At 33.0% G+C, this 22,255-nt stretch overlaps 2 protein-coding genes across 4 annotated transcripts; both read left to right on the top strand.

Annotated features, from left to right (window-relative positions):
- The first annotated feature begins 642 nt into the window (after positions 1 to 642).
- Positions 643 to 9,329, top strand: LOC103494972 (disease resistance protein RUN1-like). The gene is given in 10 exon segments (XM_008456380.3): positions 643 to 1,376; positions 1,586 to 1,808; positions 1,811 to 2,359; positions 2,849 to 3,124; positions 5,987 to 6,016; positions 6,018 to 6,239; positions 6,241 to 6,390; positions 7,168 to 7,346; positions 7,428 to 7,658; positions 8,621 to 9,329. Coding segments are annotated over 10 exon segments (2,877 nt in total). The 5' UTR covers positions 643 to 897; the 3' UTR covers positions 9,159 to 9,329.
- Positions 9,330 to 9,745: 416 nt separating this feature from the next.
- LOC103494963 (disease resistance protein RPV1-like) lies at positions 9,746 to 14,609 on the top strand. Of its 3 annotated transcripts, XM_051084714.1 has the most exons (7): positions 9,753 to 10,347; positions 10,450 to 11,545; positions 11,632 to 11,907; positions 12,221 to 13,225; positions 13,305 to 13,394; positions 13,611 to 13,777; positions 13,896 to 14,609. In XM_051084714.1, exons 1-7 carry the CDS (start codon positions 9,851 to 9,853, stop codon positions 14,515 to 14,517), a joined length of 3,753 nt encoding a protein of 1,250 aa, XP_050940671.1. In that variant the 5' UTR covers positions 9,753 to 9,850; the 3' UTR covers positions 14,518 to 14,609. The 3 variants fall into 3 exon arrangements, with proteins under 3 accessions (XP_050940672.1, XP_050940671.1, XP_008454579.1); XM_051084715.1 differs by lacking the exon at positions 13,896 to 14,609 and having other exon boundaries at positions 9,746 to 10,347; positions 13,558 to 13,714; XM_008456357.3 differs by having other exon boundaries at positions 13,305 to 13,777.
- The last annotated feature ends 7,646 nt before the right edge of the window (positions 14,610 to 22,255 follow it).

Below are 22,255 nucleotides of genomic sequence, written 5' to 3' on the forward strand. Positions count from 1 at the left end.
TTCATCTGAATCCCAAACGACAAAAAGCTAACAAAGTAGCAGTTAGGTTGTTGGAAGAACAGTCGAGCATGTTATTGCATAATTGTATCCCTTCCGAAAATTTGGAGCGGCAAAGAAATCAAGATACGCATTGAGAAAAGGCATATCCATGGCATTCACCGCAGGAAATCAGATGGCAAAGAAGATCGAAAAGCCAAAGCGAGCATAGCTAATCAGCAGTAATATATTGGCATCATCTTAGAAGTGGGATGTTTGAATCATCAACCCTCAATTGTTGTACTAAAAAAAGAATACTATTGGAAATGTTTGCATATCTGCCCAAGAAAGAAAAAAGTCTACAAAAATTTCTTCAACCTTTAAATTTGGAGTTTACTTACTTACTGTTAATTTTTTAAAAAACAAAAGTCAAATTTTAAAAACTAAAATTATTATTAAAAACTTGCTTTTACTTATAGAATTTGGCTAAAGTTTTGTTTTAAAAAATCTTAAACTAACAAGCAAATGGTTATTAAAGGAAGTGTTAGTTTTTTAATTTCAGTTTTCTAAAAAACAAAAACCATACATGTGGACCAAATATCAACACTACAAAGAGACTTCCCAACTTCTTGACTTTTATGTTCCCTTCAATTTAATTACGATGTTGATGGAAAAATGGGAGTGATAGAGAAAAGTCTTTGGATGAAATTGGAAGCTGTACTGTACCAATTTAATTCAAAATACGATGCCCCACTTCTTTACTGCGATGCCAACTGAATCAAATTATTGAGAGTTGAAGTCTTTGATTTTTTCTCTTTATCTAATACACCATTCTTCAATTTTTGCTCTGCATTATTCTTCACAAATATTGCTATCGGTGTTTTCGATTTCTCTTTTCTTTAGTCTGCGTGTTTCTTTCTGATGGATTCTTCTACCGTTGCAACAGAATCACCGACTTTCAAATGGAGTTATGATGTGTTTTTGAGTTTCAGGGGAGAGGATACTCGCACAAATTTCACCAGTCATCTTGATATGGCCTTGCGTCAAAAGGGTGTCAACGTCTTCATAGACGACAAGCTCGAAAGGGGTGAACAAATTTCTGAAACCCTTTTCAAATCTATACAAGAAGCTTTAATTTCTATTGTTACATTCTCTCAAAATTATGCATCTTCTTCGTGGTGTTTGGATGAATTGGTGAAAATAATTGAGTGTAAGAAATCCAAGGGCCAGATTGTTTTGCCAATTTTCTATAAGGTGGATCCATTGGATATACGAAAACAGACTGGTCGTTTCAGAGAAGCATTGGTCAAACATATGCCAAAGTTCCAAACAAAGACCCAAATTTGGAGGGAAGCTTTAACTACTATGGCTAACTTGTCTGGTTGGGATCTAGGAACTAGGTATATATTTTTATCGACATTTTGTCTTTTTCTATTCCAAATCTCATTTTTAAGCCCTGTACGTACGTACCTATGTATTTATGTATGTATGTTAATGAACACATTGACAAAATTTTAATCTTAGAAAATTCGTTCTCTCTCAAAATGTAATTTTAATTAACTGTGTTCATCGTCTTATTATTTTGGTATGATTATGCACTTAACAACAGGAAGGAGGCTGATCTTATTGGAGATGTTAAAAAAGTGTTGTCTACATTAAATCGCACTTGCATGTCCTTATATGTAGCTAAGTTTCCGGTTGGAATTGATTCTAAATTAGAATATATGAAGCTTCGTTCAAATAATCTTTTGGAAAAAAGCAACAAATTCCATAATCGGACACAACATGAGCATGAGTCTGATACTGGTGTTTACATGGTGGGGATATATGGCATATTGGAGGTATTGGTAAGACAACTTTGGCTAAAGCTTTATACAACAAAATTGCTAGCCAATTTGAAGGTTGTTGCTTTCTATCAAATGTTAGAGAAGCTTCAAAGCGATTCAATGGCCTTGCTCAACTACAAGAAAGCCTACTCTATGAGATCCTAATGGATGATTTGAAGGTTGTCAACCTTGATAGAGGAATTAACATCATAAGGAATAGACTTCATTCAAAGAAAGTTTTTATAGTTCTCGATGATGTAGATAAACTTGAGCAATTAGAAGCATTGGTTGGTGGGCGTGATTGGTTTGGCCAAGGCAGTAGAATCATTGTGACCACAAGGAATAAACATTTACTTAATAGCCATGGCTTTGATGAAATGCACAATGTTCGAGGATTGAATCAAGACAAAGCTATTGAGCTTTTTAGTTGGCATGCTTTCAAGAAATGTTGTCCATCAAGTAATTGTGTGGACCTTTCAAAACGTGCTACGAGTTATTGTAAAGGCCATCCTTTGACTCTCGTTGTTTTGGGTTCATTCCTTTGTACCAGAGATCAAGCAAAATGGAGTAGTATATTAGATGAATTTGAAAACTCATTGAACAAAGATATTAGAGATATTCTTCGGTTAAGTTTTGATGGACTTGAAGACAAAGTAAAGGATATCTTTCTTGATATTTCTTGTTTACTTGTGGGAGAGAAAGTTAAGTACGTTAAGAATATGTTGAGTGCATGCCATGTAAATCTAGATTTTGGAATTATAGTACTCATGGATCTTTCACTTATTACGATTGAAAATAACAAAGTGCAAATGCATGATTTAATACGACAAATGGGTCATAAAATAATCAATGATGAATCTTCTGAGCTTGGAAAGCGAAGTAGATTGTGGTTGGTGCAGGACATTTGGGATATATTTTTCCATAATTCAGTGAGTAACTCTTAGCTAAAGTATCTATAATTTAATAATTATTTCTAAGGCTTCACGTGATCAACAAAGGTTCGCCGAAGGTTTGTTAAATAACTAATTAAGTATATGACTTTGCAGGGAACAGACACAATCAAAACCATAAAATTGGACTTGCCTAATCCCACAATGCTAAATGTGGATTCACGAGGTTTTAGAAACTTGAAAAATATGAGACTGCTTATAGTTCGATATGCAATATTTTCTTCAAAGATTGAGTACCTACCTAATAGCTTGAAGTGGATTAAGTGGCATGGATTTGCTCAACCATCTTTGCCTTCACGCTTGATTATGAAAAATCTTGTTGGACTAGATTTGCAGCATAGCTTCATCAAAAAATTTGGGAAAAGACTTGAGGTAAATTGTATTTCTATAGCATTAATGGGTAGCTTACATTTTTAAAAATTTCACTAATATGTAGTTTTATAATAATAGTTTTATCATATGATACCTCATTTCTGAAAAAAGAAAATGAGCAAATCATTGATTAACTTAAACAATAGTAATAACTCATTCCTATTTTTCTTTCCCCTTCTTTTTTTTCTTCTTCTTTTGGTCTATTGTTTTATTTCAACATGGTATAGTGGATTAAAAATGATGGAAAATACTTCATGTGATCTGAAGCCATACTTAGTTGGTGAGCTGTTTTCAGACCGATACAAATTTAAGAATAATCCAGTGTGTATAGAAATTCACAATTAGCTTAGGATTATGTATCTCATTGCATGGTCCAATCTTATATAATCTCATTTCATAGCATGCCCCCCACACGTATGTGTCTACATAAGCATCTCAAGATCACTCCACTTGTACTATATATTCAAAGTAGGTTGCATCCATAGTGTCTCCAGAATAAAGCATCCGACCTTATTCCTATATTATAAATCATTTAGACTATTATTCGAACTTGATACATGTTTATATATCTACGTATTAAAATACTTATACTATAACCAAGGAACCTTGCTACTGAACTCTGTGGGCGAAAACATCAAAGGGGTGAAAATGAATGACAACCTAAATCTGACACACTTACTTTTTGCTGATGATATTCTGCTTTTTGTAGAAGATGATGAGCACTCCCTACAAAATTTAAAGAATATCATCAATCTCTTCCAGCTAGCATCAGGGTTGAATATCAATCTCAATAAGTCCACCATCTCCCCTATAAATATTGATGCTGCAAGAACCGATCAGATAGCTTCTCAATGGGGAATTACTACTAAATTTTTCCAATCAACTACCTTGGAGTCCCTCTCGGAGGCAAACAAACAACAAAGGCTTTTTGGAAGAACATTGATGAAAAGATAAGCAAAAAACTTGCCAGCTGGAAATATTCCATGTTATCCAAAGGTGGAAAAATTACCTTGATTAAATCTACTTTGGCTAACCTTCCTACTTATCAATTATCAATTTTCAAAGCCCCTGTATCAACCTGCAAAAGCATTGAGAAATCTTGGAGGAATTTCTTCTGGAAGAACCCATCCGAGGCACACAAACTGCACCTGGTTAGTTGGGCTAAAATTACTTCTCCAAAAGAGAGAGGGGGGCTGGGCATTAGTCGACTGAAAGATACTAATTTTGCTCTTCTAACAAAATGGCTTTGGAGATACATCCATGAAGACTCCCCCCTATGGAAGAAAATTATAAATGCAAAATACAGAAGCCAATCTAAAGGGGACATCCCATGTGTTTGCAATCATAGCAGCAGCCGCTCCCCTTGGTTTTCCATCTGCAAAGGATTGGCTTGGTTTCAAAGACATGTTTCCTGGAAAATTAAAAATGGTAGGAACTTCTCTTTTTGGCATAGCCACTGGCATCAAAATAGTCCTCTTTCATTACACTACCCCAGATTATTTGCTCTCTCTACAATCTAGGACAGCTCCATAAAAGATATGTGGAACACTACTTTGATGGATTGGGATCTTAAACCAAGAAGACAGTTAAGGGATTGGGAACATCCTCTGTGGGCTGAGTTAAAAAACTCTCTAAATGCCAGTTTTTGCGAAAATGGCAGAGACTCTCCAACTTGGGTCTTAAACTCTGATGGCTTTTACTCTGTTGCTTCGGTTAAGAAAGCTCTTCAACAACCTGATCAAGGTATTTTAGACCTCCAAAACCAAAACATTTACAAAAATCTTTGGAAGTCCAGCATCCCAAAGAAATGCAATTTTTTTATCTGGACTCTGCTCTATGATAGTGTTAATACCGCCGACCAACTTACAAAGAGAATGCCAAATCTCTGTTCTAGACCAAGCTGGTGTGTGATGTGTAAAAGGAATGACGAGGACAGAATCCACCTCTTTATCCTTTGCCCCATTGCAAAGTCCATCTGGAAATTAATATCATCCCACTTAAACAGCAATGTAAACTGTCTCAGTCCAAAGGATCTATGTATTACCATGTGCAACTGGAAACAGAAAACCAAAAAGAATATCATTCTCTTCAATACCTATGCCTCTGCCCTCTGGAACATATGGTTGGAGAGGAATGCCCGTATCTTCAATGGGAAAGAAAAAACAGTTGCTGATTTATGGGAAGATATAAAAACTCTTGCAGGACTGTGGACAAGTAGATCTTCACTGTTTACAAATTATCAAGCTACTTCCATAGCCCTAAACCTTAATGCTTTTACTTAGCTTTTTACTTTGCTTTCTGTCTGTACTTTGTTATCTCTGGGGCTGTTCTCAAGCCCTTTGTCTTTCGTTTTGGGCTCTCCTGCTTCCGTGTACTGTTAACGTTATATTATTAATGAAGCGGGTATGATGATGGTGCTAAGGGGGTGTCCACCTAGTGGAGATGCCCGGGTGCACCTACTGACCCACCGTTTCTTGTTCAAAAAAAAAAAAAAAAAACCAAGGAACCTTGTTTATTGAATTATGAGTCTTATCATAAGCATAAATATCTTATTCAATAACAATTTATTAAATAATACTTCAACAATTTTGTAATAGAATATTTTCATATTCACAAATTACGAGTATTTGGATATAAAACCCAACATAATCTTGATATGGATCGAGTTTATCACTGATTTACGTTTATGTATGAAGTTTTATTATTTTTCCTAAACATTGATTAATGGTTATTATAGATTTGTTACATATATATATATATATATATATATATATATATATATATTCTATTTTATCAAAATTTTGTTTGGTATGCTGGTTACATACCCCTTTTCCTTTTGGTTTCTTTTCCAATGTGTTTTAGGATTGTGAAAGGTTGAAGCATGTTGATCTTTAGCTACTCTACTTTATTAGAGAAAATTCCTGATTTCTCTGCCGCATCAAATCTTGAAGAATTGTATCTTATCAATTGCACAAATTTAAAAATGATAGATAAGTCTGTTTTTTCTCTTCATAAGCTTACTATCCTAAACCTTGATGGTTGTTCTAAACCTAAAGAGCATCCAACAAGCTACTACAAGTTAAGGTCTCTTCAATATTTGAATCTCTCGTACTGCAAAAAAACTTGAGAAAATTCCAGACTTATCTGCAGCATCAAACCTTAAGAGCTTGTATCTCCAAGAATGCACAAATTTAAGAGGGATTCATGAATCTATTGGATCTTTGGATATGCTTGTTACCATGGACCTTAGACGATGCACTAACCTTGCAAAGCTTCCGACCTATCTCAAGTTGAAGTCTCTTCGATATTTAGGACTTTCCGAGTGTTGTAAGCTTGAAAGCTTCCCAACAATTGCTGAAAACATGAAATCTTTATGGGGATTGGATTTGGATTTTACTGCCATAAAAGAGTTACCTTCATCAATTGGATATCTTACTCAGCTCTATAGATTAAACCTTACGGGTTGCACAAACCTCATCTCCCTTCCCAATACAATTTATTTGTTAAGGAATCTTGAGAAACTTCTTCTTAGTGGGTGTTCTAGATTTGGAATGTTTCCCCATAAATGGGACCCAACCATTCAACCAGTATGGTCTCCTACAAAAATGATGGAAAGAGCTTCATGGAGCTTAGAATTTCCCCATTTACCAATTCAAAATGAAAGTTTATGTTCCCATTTCACTTTTTTGGATCTTCAATCTTGCAACTTATCAAATGCAAAATTTTTAGAAATTTTATGTGATCTTGCCCCTTTCTTATCTGATCTACGCTTGTCAAAAAACAAATTCTCTAGTTTACCTTCATGTGTCCACAAGTTAATATCTTTGGGGAATCTTGAACTAAGGAATTGCAAGCTTCTGCAAGAAATCCCAAACCTTCCCCAAAATATACAAAATTTGGATGCTGGTGGTTGCGAATCGTTGGCTAGAAGTCCAGATAACATTGTGGATATAATATCAAAAAAACAGGTTCGGGTCTCTTTCCATTCAATCTATTCTTTGTCTTGTAAACAATTTTATGCATTATGAGTTCTTATTCTGTAGGACCCTACATTGGGTGAGATTTCAAGAGAGTTTTTGCTAATGGGGACTGATGTTCCAAAATGGTTCAGCTATAAGACTACAACAAATTGGATGAGTGCTAGCTTTCGTCACTATCCAGACATGGCACGAACTTTGGCTGCTTGTGTTAGTTTCAAAGTGAATGGAAGTTCATCTAAACGGGGGGCCCTAATTTCATGCAATATATTCATATGCAATAGACTTCATTGTTCTTTTTCAAGACCATTTCTTCCATTAAAATCAGAATATATGTGGTTGATAACAACTTCTCTAGCATGGGGATCAATGGAGGTGCAAGATTGGAATAAAGTTTTGGTCTGGTTTGAGGTTGTTGATGCAGATGATGAGGTGAAAGTAAGTATAAGACGCTGTGGCGTTCATGTCACTGAAGAGCTCCATGGGATACAAACGGATGTCAAGTGGCCAGTGGTAAATTATGCTGATTTTTATCAAGTGGAGAAATTGCAAAATCTGTAAGTGAGCCTGCATCATTCCCAGTTTTATTGATTGTTTACTTGTTATTTGTTTAGTTTTATAGGGTGAAACTATGATAGATCCCAAAGGGAGAGACGTGGGAGAGAGATATACGCTTTTTTGTTTTTTTTTTTTATTTTTTATCTTTTCTACGCAACTCTCTATGCCAGGGGTTGGTGGATTTCTTGCTGGATCGAGTAATCTATCTGATGTATGTGTTAAGGAGACTGAAATCTCTACAAATTTATCTCCATAATTTAAGTTTGATATTATCCATTTTGGACATAAGATTTTATGACTTTGTTTTGTGTCTACCCAAAAGATTTCGTAGCAATGAAGTTGTTGTCCGTCTCTTGTAGGCTCAGATCTTTTCGTTTCCTAGATAACTTGGAACTCCAATTGCACTTCAATCAATATAAAAATAAACGCAAAGTTTTGAAGAAGAATTATAATATAGAAATGAAACATGGAGGGTTTCTCTTGTTGCTGTTTCCCTCTTGTTGTTGTTTCTCATTCGGCCTTTATAGGTTCTATGAAAATAGCTAGTATCCAAAGGAATTAGGAACGACTACAAAAAAGAAGCAAACTGTAGAACACTAATCTTTCATATCGGAAAATTGCTAGGAGGTAATGTTGTCTAATTAAGCTATATAAAAGGACTTCTATATGACTTTGGTTCTAGACCATCATAATTTAGAAATATTCTTAGCATGATAAACTAAATTAGAGTTGTGTGAGTGCTATAAAGCTTTAAGATAGTGTTTTCACAATTTAAGTCAAAGAGAGAATTCTACGAGTGATTGTATTAATTTTCACCTATTGGATTTTTCTTTAGTTTTAGAGATTAGTAAACAGTCGTTTTTCTACATATTCATCAAGGGAAGCAGTGGAGAAGGAATTTGAAACTATGAGTTTTGGTTTTGATTGTGTATTATATGATATCTGTTTTTTTGTGGCCCAGGGATATTGAGGATGTTCTTGTCAAACGCTTCTTTCAAGAACTCTCCTGCTTGTCAAATTCCCAAGCAATGTTGCATGCAGCAAGTTATGATCCAGAAGCAGTGGTTGATTCCAACATACAACCTATGGTATTTCCGTTGCACCTAACATATAATGGCGATACAGTGATACGTGGAATGGAAGGCATGGGGGAGACTACAGTGGCCAACTGTTTATGCAACAAATTTAATTGGATAAAGGGCCACCCTTACAGAGAAGCGTTAGATAATTCTACAAGCTGTTTCTTGGTCCGAGGAAGAAAGCTGCATTACTTATCCTACTTGTCCCCCCGTAAGCATGGAACCAATATCACAACCCATACAGTATCCTCCAAAAGCTATTACATAACCTTTGAAAATTTGGATTATAGAGAATTTAGAAATCTACGTGCATGGGTTAAAGCACAGCGTCGTTGGATTAGATTTGATGTTGGGAGTCATGATTTTGTAGTAAATAAGTATCATTTTCTAAATAAAAGAGTTGATACATCCTTATGGTAGCAGTCATGGGGGTTGTGGAAGCTCTTGATCGATGCAAAATGTAACAGTCTGTCGATTCTTTTTTATGTTTTCAGATTCGTAACAGATGCGCGTTCGGTAGACGATCTGAATTCTGTTTTAAAAAATTATTTTTAGATTATGCGATTCAAATAGAGAAAATTCTAAGAACAATTTTATTGTATTCAGAATTTTAGTTTTACATTTTTTAGAAAAGGAGACAAATGGTCTGAAGAGAGCTTTAGGGGGAAACCCAAGATGGGTTCCTAAAGCTATTCTAAGACACTGATTTATTAATAAGAGGAAAGAGCAATTACAAAGCCGGGCTAGTATATAACAATATTAAGTATGATGTTATTTAAAGAAAAATATTTGTGGCATCTAACTCCTTGAATTGATAATTTAGGATAGAGAAATTTGTCTTCTGTGACAAGTCGGTTGAATACACAAAAATATCAATTTTAATTTATAAATAATAAATTTGAAAATTGAAGATTTTTTAGGGAGTCACATCAAAAGAAAAAAAGTACATAAAAAAAAGAGTGAACATTGACTTCTAAATTTAACCAACGACTTTGATTAATTAGGAAGCACATGTAAGATAATACAGAAAAGAAAACTTCAAAAGCATTGCTTTGTTACTGTCACAGATTATTATTATTTTCCTTTTCTCTGCGTTTTGTTTTTGTGGGAGCATGGGTTCTTCTGTTGTTCGAGTTGGATCATCTTTTTCTGATCCTAACTGCAATTATGATTATGATGTGTTTTTTAGTTTTAGAGGAGAGGATACTCGCTCCAATTTCATCAGTCATCTTCATATGGCCTTGCGTCTAAAAGAAGTCAATGTTTTCATAGACGACAAACTCAAAAGGGGTGAGCAAATTTCTGAGTCTCTTCTTAAATCTATAGAGCGATCTAGACTTTCCCTCGTTATTTTCTCAAAAGATTATGCATCTTCAACTTGGTGTTTGGATGAACTGGTGAAAATAATTGAGTGTAAGAAATCCAAAGGACAAGCAGTTTTGCCGGTGTTCTACAAGGTGGATCCGTCTGAAGTTCGAAAACAAACCGATTGGTTTGGGGAAGCATTGGCCAAACATGAAGCTAATAAGTTATTGACCAACAAGATTCAACCATGGAAGGAAGCTTTGACTTTTGCTGCTGGTTTGTCTGGTTGGGATCTAGCAAATAGGTATTTTTTTTTTTAATCTTCCAAGACTCATTGTCCAAGTGAAGTTTAAATTTATCAGCTACTATTTTCGATTTTCATTTTTATGATGTTACTTTACAACAGCAAGGATGAGGCTGAACTTATCCAAGAAATTGTTAAACGAGTATTGTCTATAGTAAATCCAATGCAATTACTACATGTAGCCAAACATCCAGTTGGAGTTAATTCTCGACTAAGGAAAATTGAGGAGTTGGTCTCTCATATTGGGTTCGAGGGTGTTAACATGGTGGGGATGTATGGCATTGGAGGCATTGGTAAGACCACTTTGGCTAAGGCTTTGTACAATAAAATTGCTACCCAATTTGAAGGATCCTGCTTTCTACTAGATGTTAGACGAGAAGCTTCAAAGCATGGGCTCATTCAACTACAGAAAACCTTACTCAATGAGATCTTAAAGGAGGATTTGAAGGTTGTCAATTGTGATAAAGGAATTAACATCATAAGGAGTAGACTGTGTTCAAAGAAAGTTCTTATAGTTCTTGACGATGTGGATCATCGTGATCAATTAGAAGCATTGGTTGGTGAGCGCGATTGGTTTTGTCAAGGTAGTAAAATCATTGTGACGACAAGGAATAAACATTTACTTTCTAGTCATGGTTTTGATGAAATACACAATATTCTAGGATTGAATGAAGACAAAGCTATTGAGCTTTTTAGTTGGCATGCTTTCAAGAAAAATCATCCATCAAGTAATTATTTCGACCTTTCAGAACGTGTTACAAGTTATTGTAAAGGTCATCCTTTGGCTCTCGTTGTTTTGGGTTCTTTCCTTTGTAACAGAGATCAAGTAGAATGGTGTAGTATTTTAGATGAATTTGAAAACTCTTTGAACAAAGATATCAAAGATATTCTTCAATTAAGTTTTGATGGGCTCGAAGACAAAGTAAAGGATATCTTTCTTGATATTTCTTGTTTACTTGTGGGAGAGAAAGTTGAGTACGTTAAGGATACGTTGAGTGCATGCCATGTAAATCTAGATTTTGGAATTATAGTACTCATGGATCTTTCACTTATTACGATTGAAAATGACCAAGTGCAAATGCATGATTTAATAAAACAGATGGGTCATAAAATAGTTTGTGGTGAATCTCTTGAGCTTGGAAAAAGGAGTAGATTATGGTTGGAGAAAGACGTTTTGGAGGTGTTTAGTAGCAATTCAGTGAGTAATTCTTATCTAAATTATCTTTAGTTTAATTATTTTCAAGACTCAACACCCCGTTAATCACTAAACGTGTAACTTTGTAGGGAACAAGTGCAATTAAAGCCATAAAATTGGAGTTCCATAATCCCACAAGGCTAATTGTAGATCCACAAGCTTTTAGAAACCTGAAAAATTTGAGATTGCTTATCGTTCGAAATGCAAGATTTTGTGCAAAGATAAAGTACCTTCCCGAAAGCTTAAAGTGGATTGAGTGGCATGGATTTTCTCAACCATCTTTGCCTTCGCACTTCATTGTGAAAAATCTTGTTGGACTAGATTTGCAACATAGCTTCATCAAAGACTTTGGGAACAGACTTAAGGTAACTTATATTTGTACGACTTGGGTGTATTTTTATCAGAAGTTTCTTCCTATTGTCTTTCAGTAAAATTAGAAACGGACAGAATGGACAAAACATTTTCACTTCATAGCAAAAATATGAAAATTAGAATTTTTTTTTGGCTGTATTTGCAAATTTAGAAAAATATTGTAGATCTTTTTGCAACTCATTACAATTTCGAAAACTAATGTAAATAGACTATTAATCTTGATCTGGATTTCCATCACTGATTTGCTTTTATATATGGTGTATTATTAGTTTATCTTATAGACTGATTGATTGATGGTTATTATAGGTTGGTGAATGGTTGAAGCATGTTAATCTTAGCTATTCTACGTCATTGAAGAAAATTCCCGATTTCTCTGCGGCATCGAACCTTGAAAAATTGTACTTAAGGGATTGCACAAATTTAAGAACAATTCATAGGTCCATTTTTTGTCTTGTGAAGCTTACTCTCCTGTGCCTTAGTGGTTGCTGTATGATTAAAAAACTTCCGACAAGTTGTTTCAAGTTATGGTCTCTTAAACATTTGGATCTCTCTGGTTGCACAAAACTTGAGAAAATTCCAGACTTTTCCTCTGCATTAAACCTCGAAATTTTGCATCTCAGTCGATGCACAAATTTGAGAACAATACATAACTCTGTTTTTTCTCTTCATAAGCTCATTTCCCTATATCTTGACTTTTGTTCCACTCTTAAAACGCTTCCAACAAGCTGCTTCATGTTAACGTCTCTCAACACTTTGACTCTTTATTCCTGTCAAAAACTTGAGGAAGTTCCAGACTTGTCCTCCGCATCAAACCTTAACAGTTTGAATGTCGAAAAATGCACAAATTTAAGAGGGATTCATGAGTCTATTGGATCATTGGATAGGCTTCAAACTTTGGTCTCTAGGAAATGCACTAACCTTGTAAAGCTTCCAAGCATCCTCCGGTTAAAGTCTCTGAAGCATTTAGATCTTTCCTGGTGTAGTAAGCTTGAAAGTTTCCCAATAATTGATGAAAACATGAAATCTTTAAGGTTTCTGGATTTGAGTTTTACTGCAATAAAAGATTTACCTTCATCAATTGGATATCTTACCGAGCTCCCTCGATTAAACCTTGGCAATTGCACAAGCCTCATCTCCCTTCCCAAAACAATTTCTTTGTTAATGTCCTTGTTGGATCTTGAATTAAGGAATTGCAGGTCTCTTCAAGAAATTCCAAACCTTCCTCAAAATATACAGAATTTGGATGCCTATGGCTGTGAATTGTTGACTAAAAGTCCAGATAACATTGTGGATATAATATCACAAAAACAGGTTCTGTCTCTTTCAATTCAATTATTTATTCTGATCTGTTGTAAACAATTTTATGCATATGAATTTTTATTCAGTTTAGGACCTCACATTGGGTGAGATTTCAAGAGAGTTCTTATTAATGGGCGTTGAGATTCCAAAATGGTTCAGCTATAAGACTACATCAAATTTGGTGAGTGCTAGCTTTCGTCACTATTCAGACATGGAAAGAACTTTGGCTGCATGTGTTAGTTTCAAAGTGAATGGAGATTCATCTAGAAGAATTTCATGCAATATATTCATCTGCAATAGATTCCACTGTTCATTTTCAAGACCATTTCTTCCATCAAAATCAGAGTACATGTGGTTAGTAACAACTTCTCTGGCATGGGGCTCCTTGGATGCGCAGGATTGGAATAAAGTTGTGGTTCTGTTTGAAGTTGATGATGAGGTTAATCTGAGTATAAGAAGCTATGGTGTCCATGTCACTGAAGAGTTCAATGGGACACAAACAGATGTCAAGTGGCCAGTGGTAAATTATGGTGATTTTTATCAACCGGAGAAATTGCAAAATCTGTAAGTTCACTTTTACTTTGTACTTTTTCTTTTTGTTGGTTTTTTTGGAGTGAATCTATGATAGACTCCAAAAAGGGAGATGTGTGTATGATATGGTTATGCTGTTTTAATGGTACAGGGATATTGAGGATATTCTTGTCAAACGTTTATTTGATGAACTCTCCTACTTGTCAAATTGCAAAGCAGTGTTGCATGCAGGAAGTTATGATCCAATAGTAATAACCGATTCCAACATACAACCTATGATTTTCCCATTGCATGTAACATATAGTGGTTATACAGTGATAAGCGGAATGGAAGGCATGGGAAAAACTGCACTCGCAAATTCTCTACGCAACAAATTTAAAAGGAAAGATAACAGCAATTGGGGACAATGTTTAAATGATTCTTCAAGATTTTACTTGCTCCAAGGAAGAAAATCCCGTATATTTTCAGGATATGCGAACCCCAGTAAGCGACGAATATCCTCCAAAAGGTATTATTACATAACCTTTGTAAATTTGGATGTTATAGAAGCTCAAAATGTAAATGCATGGTTTACGGCACAACGTTGGATTATATGTTGTTCTCCCCTTGAAAGTTTACGAAGATGTAGCCATTTTGTTATTACAAGTGTTGACCCATCCTTATGGCACACCTGTGGGGTTGATGACGTCCTCAGCTCAACGTTTCAAAAAAAATTCAGTGAACGGCGGGCTTATATCTTTGGAATACACTTACCAGACAATTTCCTCATGTAATCGATTAGAAGGGTATATGACCTTCAAACTTGAAATTAAGGATATCATCTTCAAACTTCTTTCTTTCTGTTCATAACGCACATTCACATTCACTCGTTGCCTACTCTTTTTACTTTTCATTTTAATTTTCTTCTCTCCCTTCTTCCTCCATTTCCCTTTCTTCTCCCCATTCTGTTAAATATTTTCTCCTTTTTCCCCTTGTTCATTTTCAAAGAAAAAAAAGAAAAGAAAAGAAATGAACAACAATTGTGATAGAGACTAAGAATGTTCACAAAGTTGGAAGCGTGTGATGAACACCCCAAATAAATAATCACCAAATAGAATATTTGAGAGGAAACAAAAACTTATTGGAAGAATTTTTATGTGTATTCAACTCACACTTGAATGATTTAGATTACAATATTTAAATTCTATTTATAGGATTGTCACGAGAATAACTCATATCACAATTAAATCCTAAACTTAAATAACTAAATTAACTCTAACATCCTTTAATTTCTTAACTCTCATAAATTAATGCACATATAACTAATTCATAAAACATGTTTAAGTTTCAACATCCTCCTTTAAACATTTTTTTTGTTTGAAAAACTCCAAGCAAAGTTCTTAAGTTGTTAAACACATTAACTTTGAGTGGCTTCGTGAAAATATCTGCAATTTGATCTTCAGTCTTCACATATTCAACTTGAACCTTGTTACTTGAAATGCAATCTCTGATGAAGTGAAATCTTGTATCAATGTGTTTGCTACAATCATGGAACATAGGATTCTTTGCTAAAGCAATTGTTGACTTATTGTCTACATGGATCACAGTTGGATCATCTTGCAAAAATTCCAACTATTTTTAACAAATTTCTTAACCAAACTGCATGACAAACATATGAAGCTGCACCAACGTATTCTGCCTCATAAGTGGATAATGTCACAATAGGTTGCTTCTTAGAACTCCAAGTAAATGCAGTATTATCAATGAAGAAAACATATCCACTAGTGCTCTTTCAATCATTAATATCTCCAGCCCAGTCACTATCTCAATAGCCTTCAAGCTTGAATTCTTTAGATGAAGAATAAAACAACCCATAGTCAAGCATACCTTTAAGGTAACGAAGAATTCTCTTTGTCACTTTCAAATGAGTAATTGTAGGAGATTTCATAAATGACTCACCAATCCAACATTGAAAAGAATATCTGGTCGTGTGCAAGTCAAATATCTCAAACTCCCAACCAAACTTTTGAAATATGAAGGATCAACATCATCTTCTTCTTTATGTTTGGACAGTTTGGTCCCAGTTTCAATTGGAATTGTGACAGGCTTAGAATTGATCATATTGAACTTCTTTAAAATTTCTCTAGTATATATATCATTCTTGAGAGACGAAAATCCCTTCCTCTGACTGCTTCACTTCAATGCCAAGATAATATGACATAAGCTCTATATCTGTCATTTCAAATTCTTGGGTCATCGCCTTCTTGTGATCTTCAAACATACTTGCACAATTTTCTATAAAAATTAAGTCATCCACGTACAAACAAACCACCAAAATATCTCAATGACCATTAACCTTAATATAAAGAGAATGTTCATAAGGACACCTCAAATACCCATTATCAAGGAAATATTTGTTGATTATGCTATTCCACATTCTTGGTGCTTGTTTCAATCCATATAATGCCTTATTCAATTTTAGAACTTTATCATCTTGGCCTTTCACAGAATAACCAGGAAATTGTTCTAAGTAGACTTCTTCTTCTAGATATTCATTCAAAAATGCCGATTTGACATCCATCTGAAAGATCTTCCAATTATTTTGAGTAACAAGAGTAATTAACAACCTTATGGTTTCGAAATGAGCAATGAGAGCAAATACTTCATCATAATCAATGCCTTTTCTTTGAGAATACCCTTTTGCAACTAATCTTGCTTTGTATCTCTCCACTTCTCCTTTTTCATTTCTTTTTATCTTAAATACCCATTTCACACCTACTGCTTTTTTTTCCATTTGGAAGAGTAGAAAATTCCTACGTATCATTCTTTTTTATGGCTTTTTTCTCTTCATTCATAGCAATCTTCCATTTGTCATTTTGTGAAGCTTCTTTAAAATTCAAAGGTTCACTGTTACCAAATAGACAAAAAAGAGTAAGGTTATTAAAACTTTGACTTAACTCTTCAGTTTCATCACATATGTCTCGTAAGCTTCTCATGCCACGAGACCCTCCACTTAAACTTGCAGAAGATGAAGATGTGCTTTGTTATGTAGTGATTGGCGATGTTGGTGGTGTTGATGAAGAAGCAATGTCACTAGGCTCATCATGATCGTCAAGAAAAGAACAAATTTGTAGTCTTCTGGTTCGTCATTCCAATTCTATGATGCTTCTTCATCAAACACAACATCTCTACTTACAATTGCCTTCTTTGTAACAAGATTATAAAACTTGTAGCCTTTTGAGCTTGCATTATAGCTAACAAAAACATATTTCTCACTTTTATCATCAAGCTTACTACGCTTTTGATTAGGTATATGCGCATAAGCCATGCATCCGAATACTCTCAAATGAGCAATGGATGGTTTTCTTCTTGTCTATGCTTGTTGAGGAGTTTTATTCCATAAGCTTCAAGTAGGGGAACGATTTGACAAGTACACTGCACACTCAACAACTTGTGTCTAAAATTATTTTGGCAATTTCTTGCTCTTCAACATGCTTCGAGCCATGTTAAGTATTGTTCGGTTCTTCCTCTCAACTACACCATTTTGTTGAGGAGTAAATGGAACTGTAATAGGTTGACGGATTCCATTTTCTGCGCAAAAAGTTTTGAATCCATTTAAAGTGAATTCACCTCTCCTGTCTGATCTCAAAGCTTTAATGTAATAACCAATTTATTTTTCAACAAGAGCTTTAAATCTCTTGAACATGCAAAATACTTCTGATTTCTCCTTGAGTTTTTTTTTTTTTGACTGAAATCATCAATAAATAATAAGAAATAATTATTCTTATCGAAAGAAGTTGGTTTGATAGGTCCACAAAGATCCATGTGAACTAACTCCAGCGGTCTCCTTGCTCTCAAAGATGATTCTTGTAGAAAACTCTTTCTTAATTGTTTGCCATAAAGACAACCTTCACAAAATTGGGGACCTAAATCTAAATGTTTTTTTTTTCAAAATTTGGTACACGTTTTTTTTTTATTCTTTTGGTACACGATCGGATAGATTTCTCTAAATGATGATTTTGTTTTTTACATAATTGTTTGCTTTTTTTACATGATCGTTTACATTTGGCTACTCCAATCCAAATGATTTCATTTTTTTTACACGATCGTTTACTTTTCTAAACAATCGTTTACATTTGGCTATTCCAATCTAAATAAATTTTTTCAAGATTACACGATCTTTTATTTTTTTTACATGATTGTTTAGTAGTTTACATTTGACTACCCCAATCTAAATGATTTTTTTTTCCAAGATTCTTTATACACGATCTTTTAGATTTTGCTATTTTTTTGTACACAGTTATTTAGATTTGGTTAACCAAATATAAACGACGTAAAAAAAAAAAAGAAAAGAAGAAAGACGATGGAAAGAAATCGTAGCAAAAAAAAAAAAAAAAGAAGAGCAAAAGTAAAAAGATGATGGAAAGAAATTGAAAAAAGAAGAGGAAAATAAGGAAAATAGATTAAATAACATAAATAAATAATTGAAAAATAAGAAAGATGTGTAGCCACCTAATTTTATCCATATTTTTTTTATTATTCTTTAAAATATTAATTGCAGCAATGGTTAAAGATATTTTATTCATTTATTTTGTTAAAAAAGGAAAAAAGGTAAAATCTTTTTGTAATAATATGAAATCTTATATTTTTTTAATCTTTTTATTAAAATGGAAAATAAAGTCATTAATGAGAATATCTATTATTTAAAAAAAATTCAAATCATTTTTGACTTATCACTTTAGGAAAAAAAGCAAATTAATTTATATACAAAATCTCTTTAAATTTATCATGTTAGGAAAAGCAAAATAATTTATTTTATACAAAATTCTTTTAATACCATATTTGATTTATCTTTATCACTTTAGGAAAAAAGCAAAAGATTTATTTTGGACAAAATCTGTCAATATCATATTTTTATTATTTTAGAAAAAAAGAAAATTAATAAAATTACATAATATCTAATTTGATTTTATACTTATTAAATTTTTCTAATTTGTGGCACACCCCGGGTCTATAAATAGGGTCCTTTGTCATTTGGAAAAAAGGGAAAAGAATTGGTTTTAGAAAAATTCTCTAGGGAGGAAAAAAAAGGGTATTAGAAAGAATTTCTACGAGATAAAACAATTTTTTTGCTTAGAAAATCTCTGTAGAAATTTTTTTGAAGATACATATTTCTTCACAAAAGGTGGGTTATTACTTCTTTTCGCTTTATTTTTTTTTAACATTATTTTCATTTTTATCTATTTACTTGTCTTTTTTTTCTTGCCCTAAATTTAATCCATAGAGGAAAAACTTAGTTGAATGTTGCATTAGGTAAGGATTTATTCCCAAGGATCCGCACCTCATACAACAAGTAATTTTCTTCGGGATTGAATTCTTATTTTTTCTTCTCTTTTTAAATGTAGAGAGAAAAAAAAATGTATAAGGAAAAATAAAAAAAAAATGTATAAAGAAAATTTCTTTTTTTTTTCTACCTATTTATTGTTATGCTAAAAAAGTCTTTTAACATTTTTCTTCCCTCTAAAAAAATAGAGAAAAAGAAAAAAGAAAAAGTTATAAGAAAAATCTTATATTATTATTATTATTATTATTATTATTATATTTTTTTGTTTTTTCTTTCTTTTCTTGCTGTCACCTTCTGTTTCTTTTATTTTCTTTATTTATTTATTTATTTATTCTCTTATTAAAGTTTAATTTTATTTATAATTTTATTATTATTATTATGATTATGATATATATATATATATTCTTCTTAACCTTCTGTTTATTTTCTTTTTAATTTTATATATGCATAACTTTTGTTTATTTATTTATTTAGTCTTCTATATTTATGATTTTTTAAAATTTTTTTTGTTATTTTTATTATTATATCATTATTATTATTTCCTTTCATAATTTTTTTTAACTTACTATCATCTCTATGTCTTCTTTTCTTCACTTATTTATTTAATTTCTTTTTTACATATTTATTTATTTATTATTTTATTTAATTATTTTTCATTTTTTCTCTTATTTTATTTATCGTTATTATGTATCTTTCCTTTCTTTTTTCTTTTAACTTATTCTCATTACCACCATAATAATAATTATTATGTATATGACTTTAAATACATATATGTATGCATTGATATCTCATGTTATTTGCCTAATTTATTGTTGGTGTATTTGATTTGACTTATGATGAATAATTCCTATTTTATGTTCATTAAGAATTTTTTGAAGTTTTTTAAAAGTATTTTTAGCCTTAATTATCTTGAAATTTTTCTTAAATCTCCATTTTTAAACCCTTTGGAATTTTTTTTTTGCTTTAAAATTATTTATTTTAAAACTCAAAATTAAACACATATTTCGTAAGGTTTCCTAATCAACCTTTTTTGTAATAACCCACATCGATTTCGCTAAAAAAATCCTACGATGGAATCTAGAAATTTCTGGGAGTCCGTTATTTCTAGATTCTTGAGGTGAGGGATCAATATCTTTAGGACTCCGAGATTTGATTCCAAGAAAAAAAACAAATTTAATCAATATTTTTTTTAAAAAAAAACTTTATTCGAAGACTAGCGTATGATAGAATTTGAGAAAATGTAATAATTTCTCATTCTCTTAAGGTGAGAAATTTTTCCTCTAGTCTAACTAATGGGTGAATCCCACTTATTTTATGGCATCATTGCTCCAAATATTGGAGTGGTGAGCAATGAAATAAGACATGGTTCTTTTTTTTTAAAAAAAGTGAATTTTATTCAAGACATTAAATTTGGCCATCGTTTTCTAAAACGGGTGTTATGGGGTGTTAACACCTTCCTCGTACACAAATGACTCCCGAACTCAACTCTAATTTTTTCGTAGACTAGTATTATTTTATTTAAAATGATTCACTTTATTTCGGTGTCCAATCACACCGTAAAAAAGATTGGTGGCGACTCCCCTTTTTGTTTTTAAAATAAAACCCTTCTTAAGGACTCGGCCGCTCCGCGTCGTCTCGGGTACGTGGCGACAAGATGATGGAAAGAAATCGAAGCAAAAAAGAAAGAAGAGGAAAGAAGAAAGACGATGAAAGAAATCGCAGTAGGAAGATGAAAGAAATCACAAGAGGAAAACGATTTCATCGCAAGGAAGAGAAGAAAATGGAAGGGCAAACCTAGAATATTTAAAAAAGATGGCTAACTTTATGGGCTTTGTTACACGGGTCGTAAATGGTTTGGTATTTTGTTACATTTACGAAAGCTTCCCTGAAACATAAGAGAAATCAAAACTTTTGATTCATAATTTTTTCTCGTTGAATTTCATCATTTTTTTTTCTTTTTCAAATTGGTGCCTATTTTTTGTGTATCATGATTTTTTTAATTGAATTTCCCTTGCCATCTTAGCAACCAATGAAATATCACCACATTTCTTCAACAATTTTGCAGTCATTTCCTCTGACTTTGGAGGATCATAAAAAAACATATATCTCCATTTTATTTAACTCTTGCTAGGAAATGCTTTAAAAAATAATTCTTTATTTTATGAGTTTTTTTATTTGTTAAATTTGGAGTAATTTTCATAACTGTAACAAAAACCCAAAGTATTTACTGCTCGTATAACAAAATAATAAAAGGCCATGACATTTGATCAGTTTTTCATAAATTCCATATATGCTTTTGCAATTTATATCTTCTTTGCGATTTATTAATCTCGAGCCATGTTGGTGCAATTAAGGCTCGAGATCGAATAACTAAAGACAGATCAAGTCTAGTTTCAACCTTAGGCAATATATGCCTGAGATCGAATAAAATAAAGGCAAAATTATATTCTTTCATCCCGAGCCATATCGTTGCCACTAAGGCCCGAGACGATACAATCACTAAGGGAAGAATTCTTTCATCCCAGGACATGGTATGTCCGAGATCGTGTATCAAAATCTACAAGATCGTGTATGGCGCGCATGTGGCCGATTTAATGCGTGTTCACATACTAAGGTAATTTTGGTATGTTACATTGTGAGTCTATCAGTTTTTTCCATTTTCAAAATTTTTTTTTTCGGTTTGTTGTATTTTTTAAGAAACCCCTATTTTTGTTTATTTTTGCTTTGCTTTTTTGTTCGACCATTCAACTACATACATATTCTTTAAAATTCTTAACACTGATTTGACATGTGAATTCATTTAAATAAACAAGTAATAGGATATACTTGTATATAATCATGGTCAACAAGAATCCAATTTCATGCATACAAAGTTGTGCCTTTGGATTTGAATTCAATTAAATAAAAAAAGAGAAAAGAGGAAGAAGTGAGAAGCGAGAGGTAGGAGGGAGAAGTGAGAGAAAGAAGTTAAAAGGAAAAACTCGAAGAAAAAGCTGTTATGCCTAATGAAGAACAAGAGAAAGTAGCAAAAAAGCGAGAGGAAGAATATGATCAAAGGAAAGAAATCGAAAAAAAAAAAAAAAGCTGCAGTTGGATGAGGAACAAAAGGAAGAGATCAGAAGTGGGAGGAAGGAACAAGACTTCAAGCTCTCTTGCATATTTTCACTCGCGGCTGACGAAAGTATAAG

The sequence above is a fragment of the Cucumis melo genome, chromosome 5 (genome assembly GCF_025177605.1).
Source record: "Cucumis melo cultivar AY chromosome 5, USDA_Cmelo_AY_1.0, whole genome shotgun sequence".
NCBI lineage: Eukaryota > Viridiplantae > Streptophyta > Magnoliopsida > Cucurbitales > Cucurbitaceae > Cucumis > Cucumis melo.

What these genes read in the sequence shown, in the direction of transcription:
- LOC103494963 (XM_008456357.3), top strand. Translation starts at nt 9,851, where the DNA reads ATGGGTTCTTCTGTTGTTCGAGTTGGATCATCTTTTTCTGATCCTAAC. An exon ending in GGTTGGGATCTAGCAAATAG is followed by an intron (nt 10,348 to 10,449) that starts GTATTTTTTTTT and finishes ACTTTACAACAG; the next exon opens with CAAGGATGAGGCTGAACTTA. An exon ending in CCGGAGAAATTGCAAAATCT is followed by an intron (nt 13,778 to 13,895) that starts GTAAGTTCACTT and finishes TTAATGGTACAG; the next exon opens with GGATATTGAGGATATTCTTG.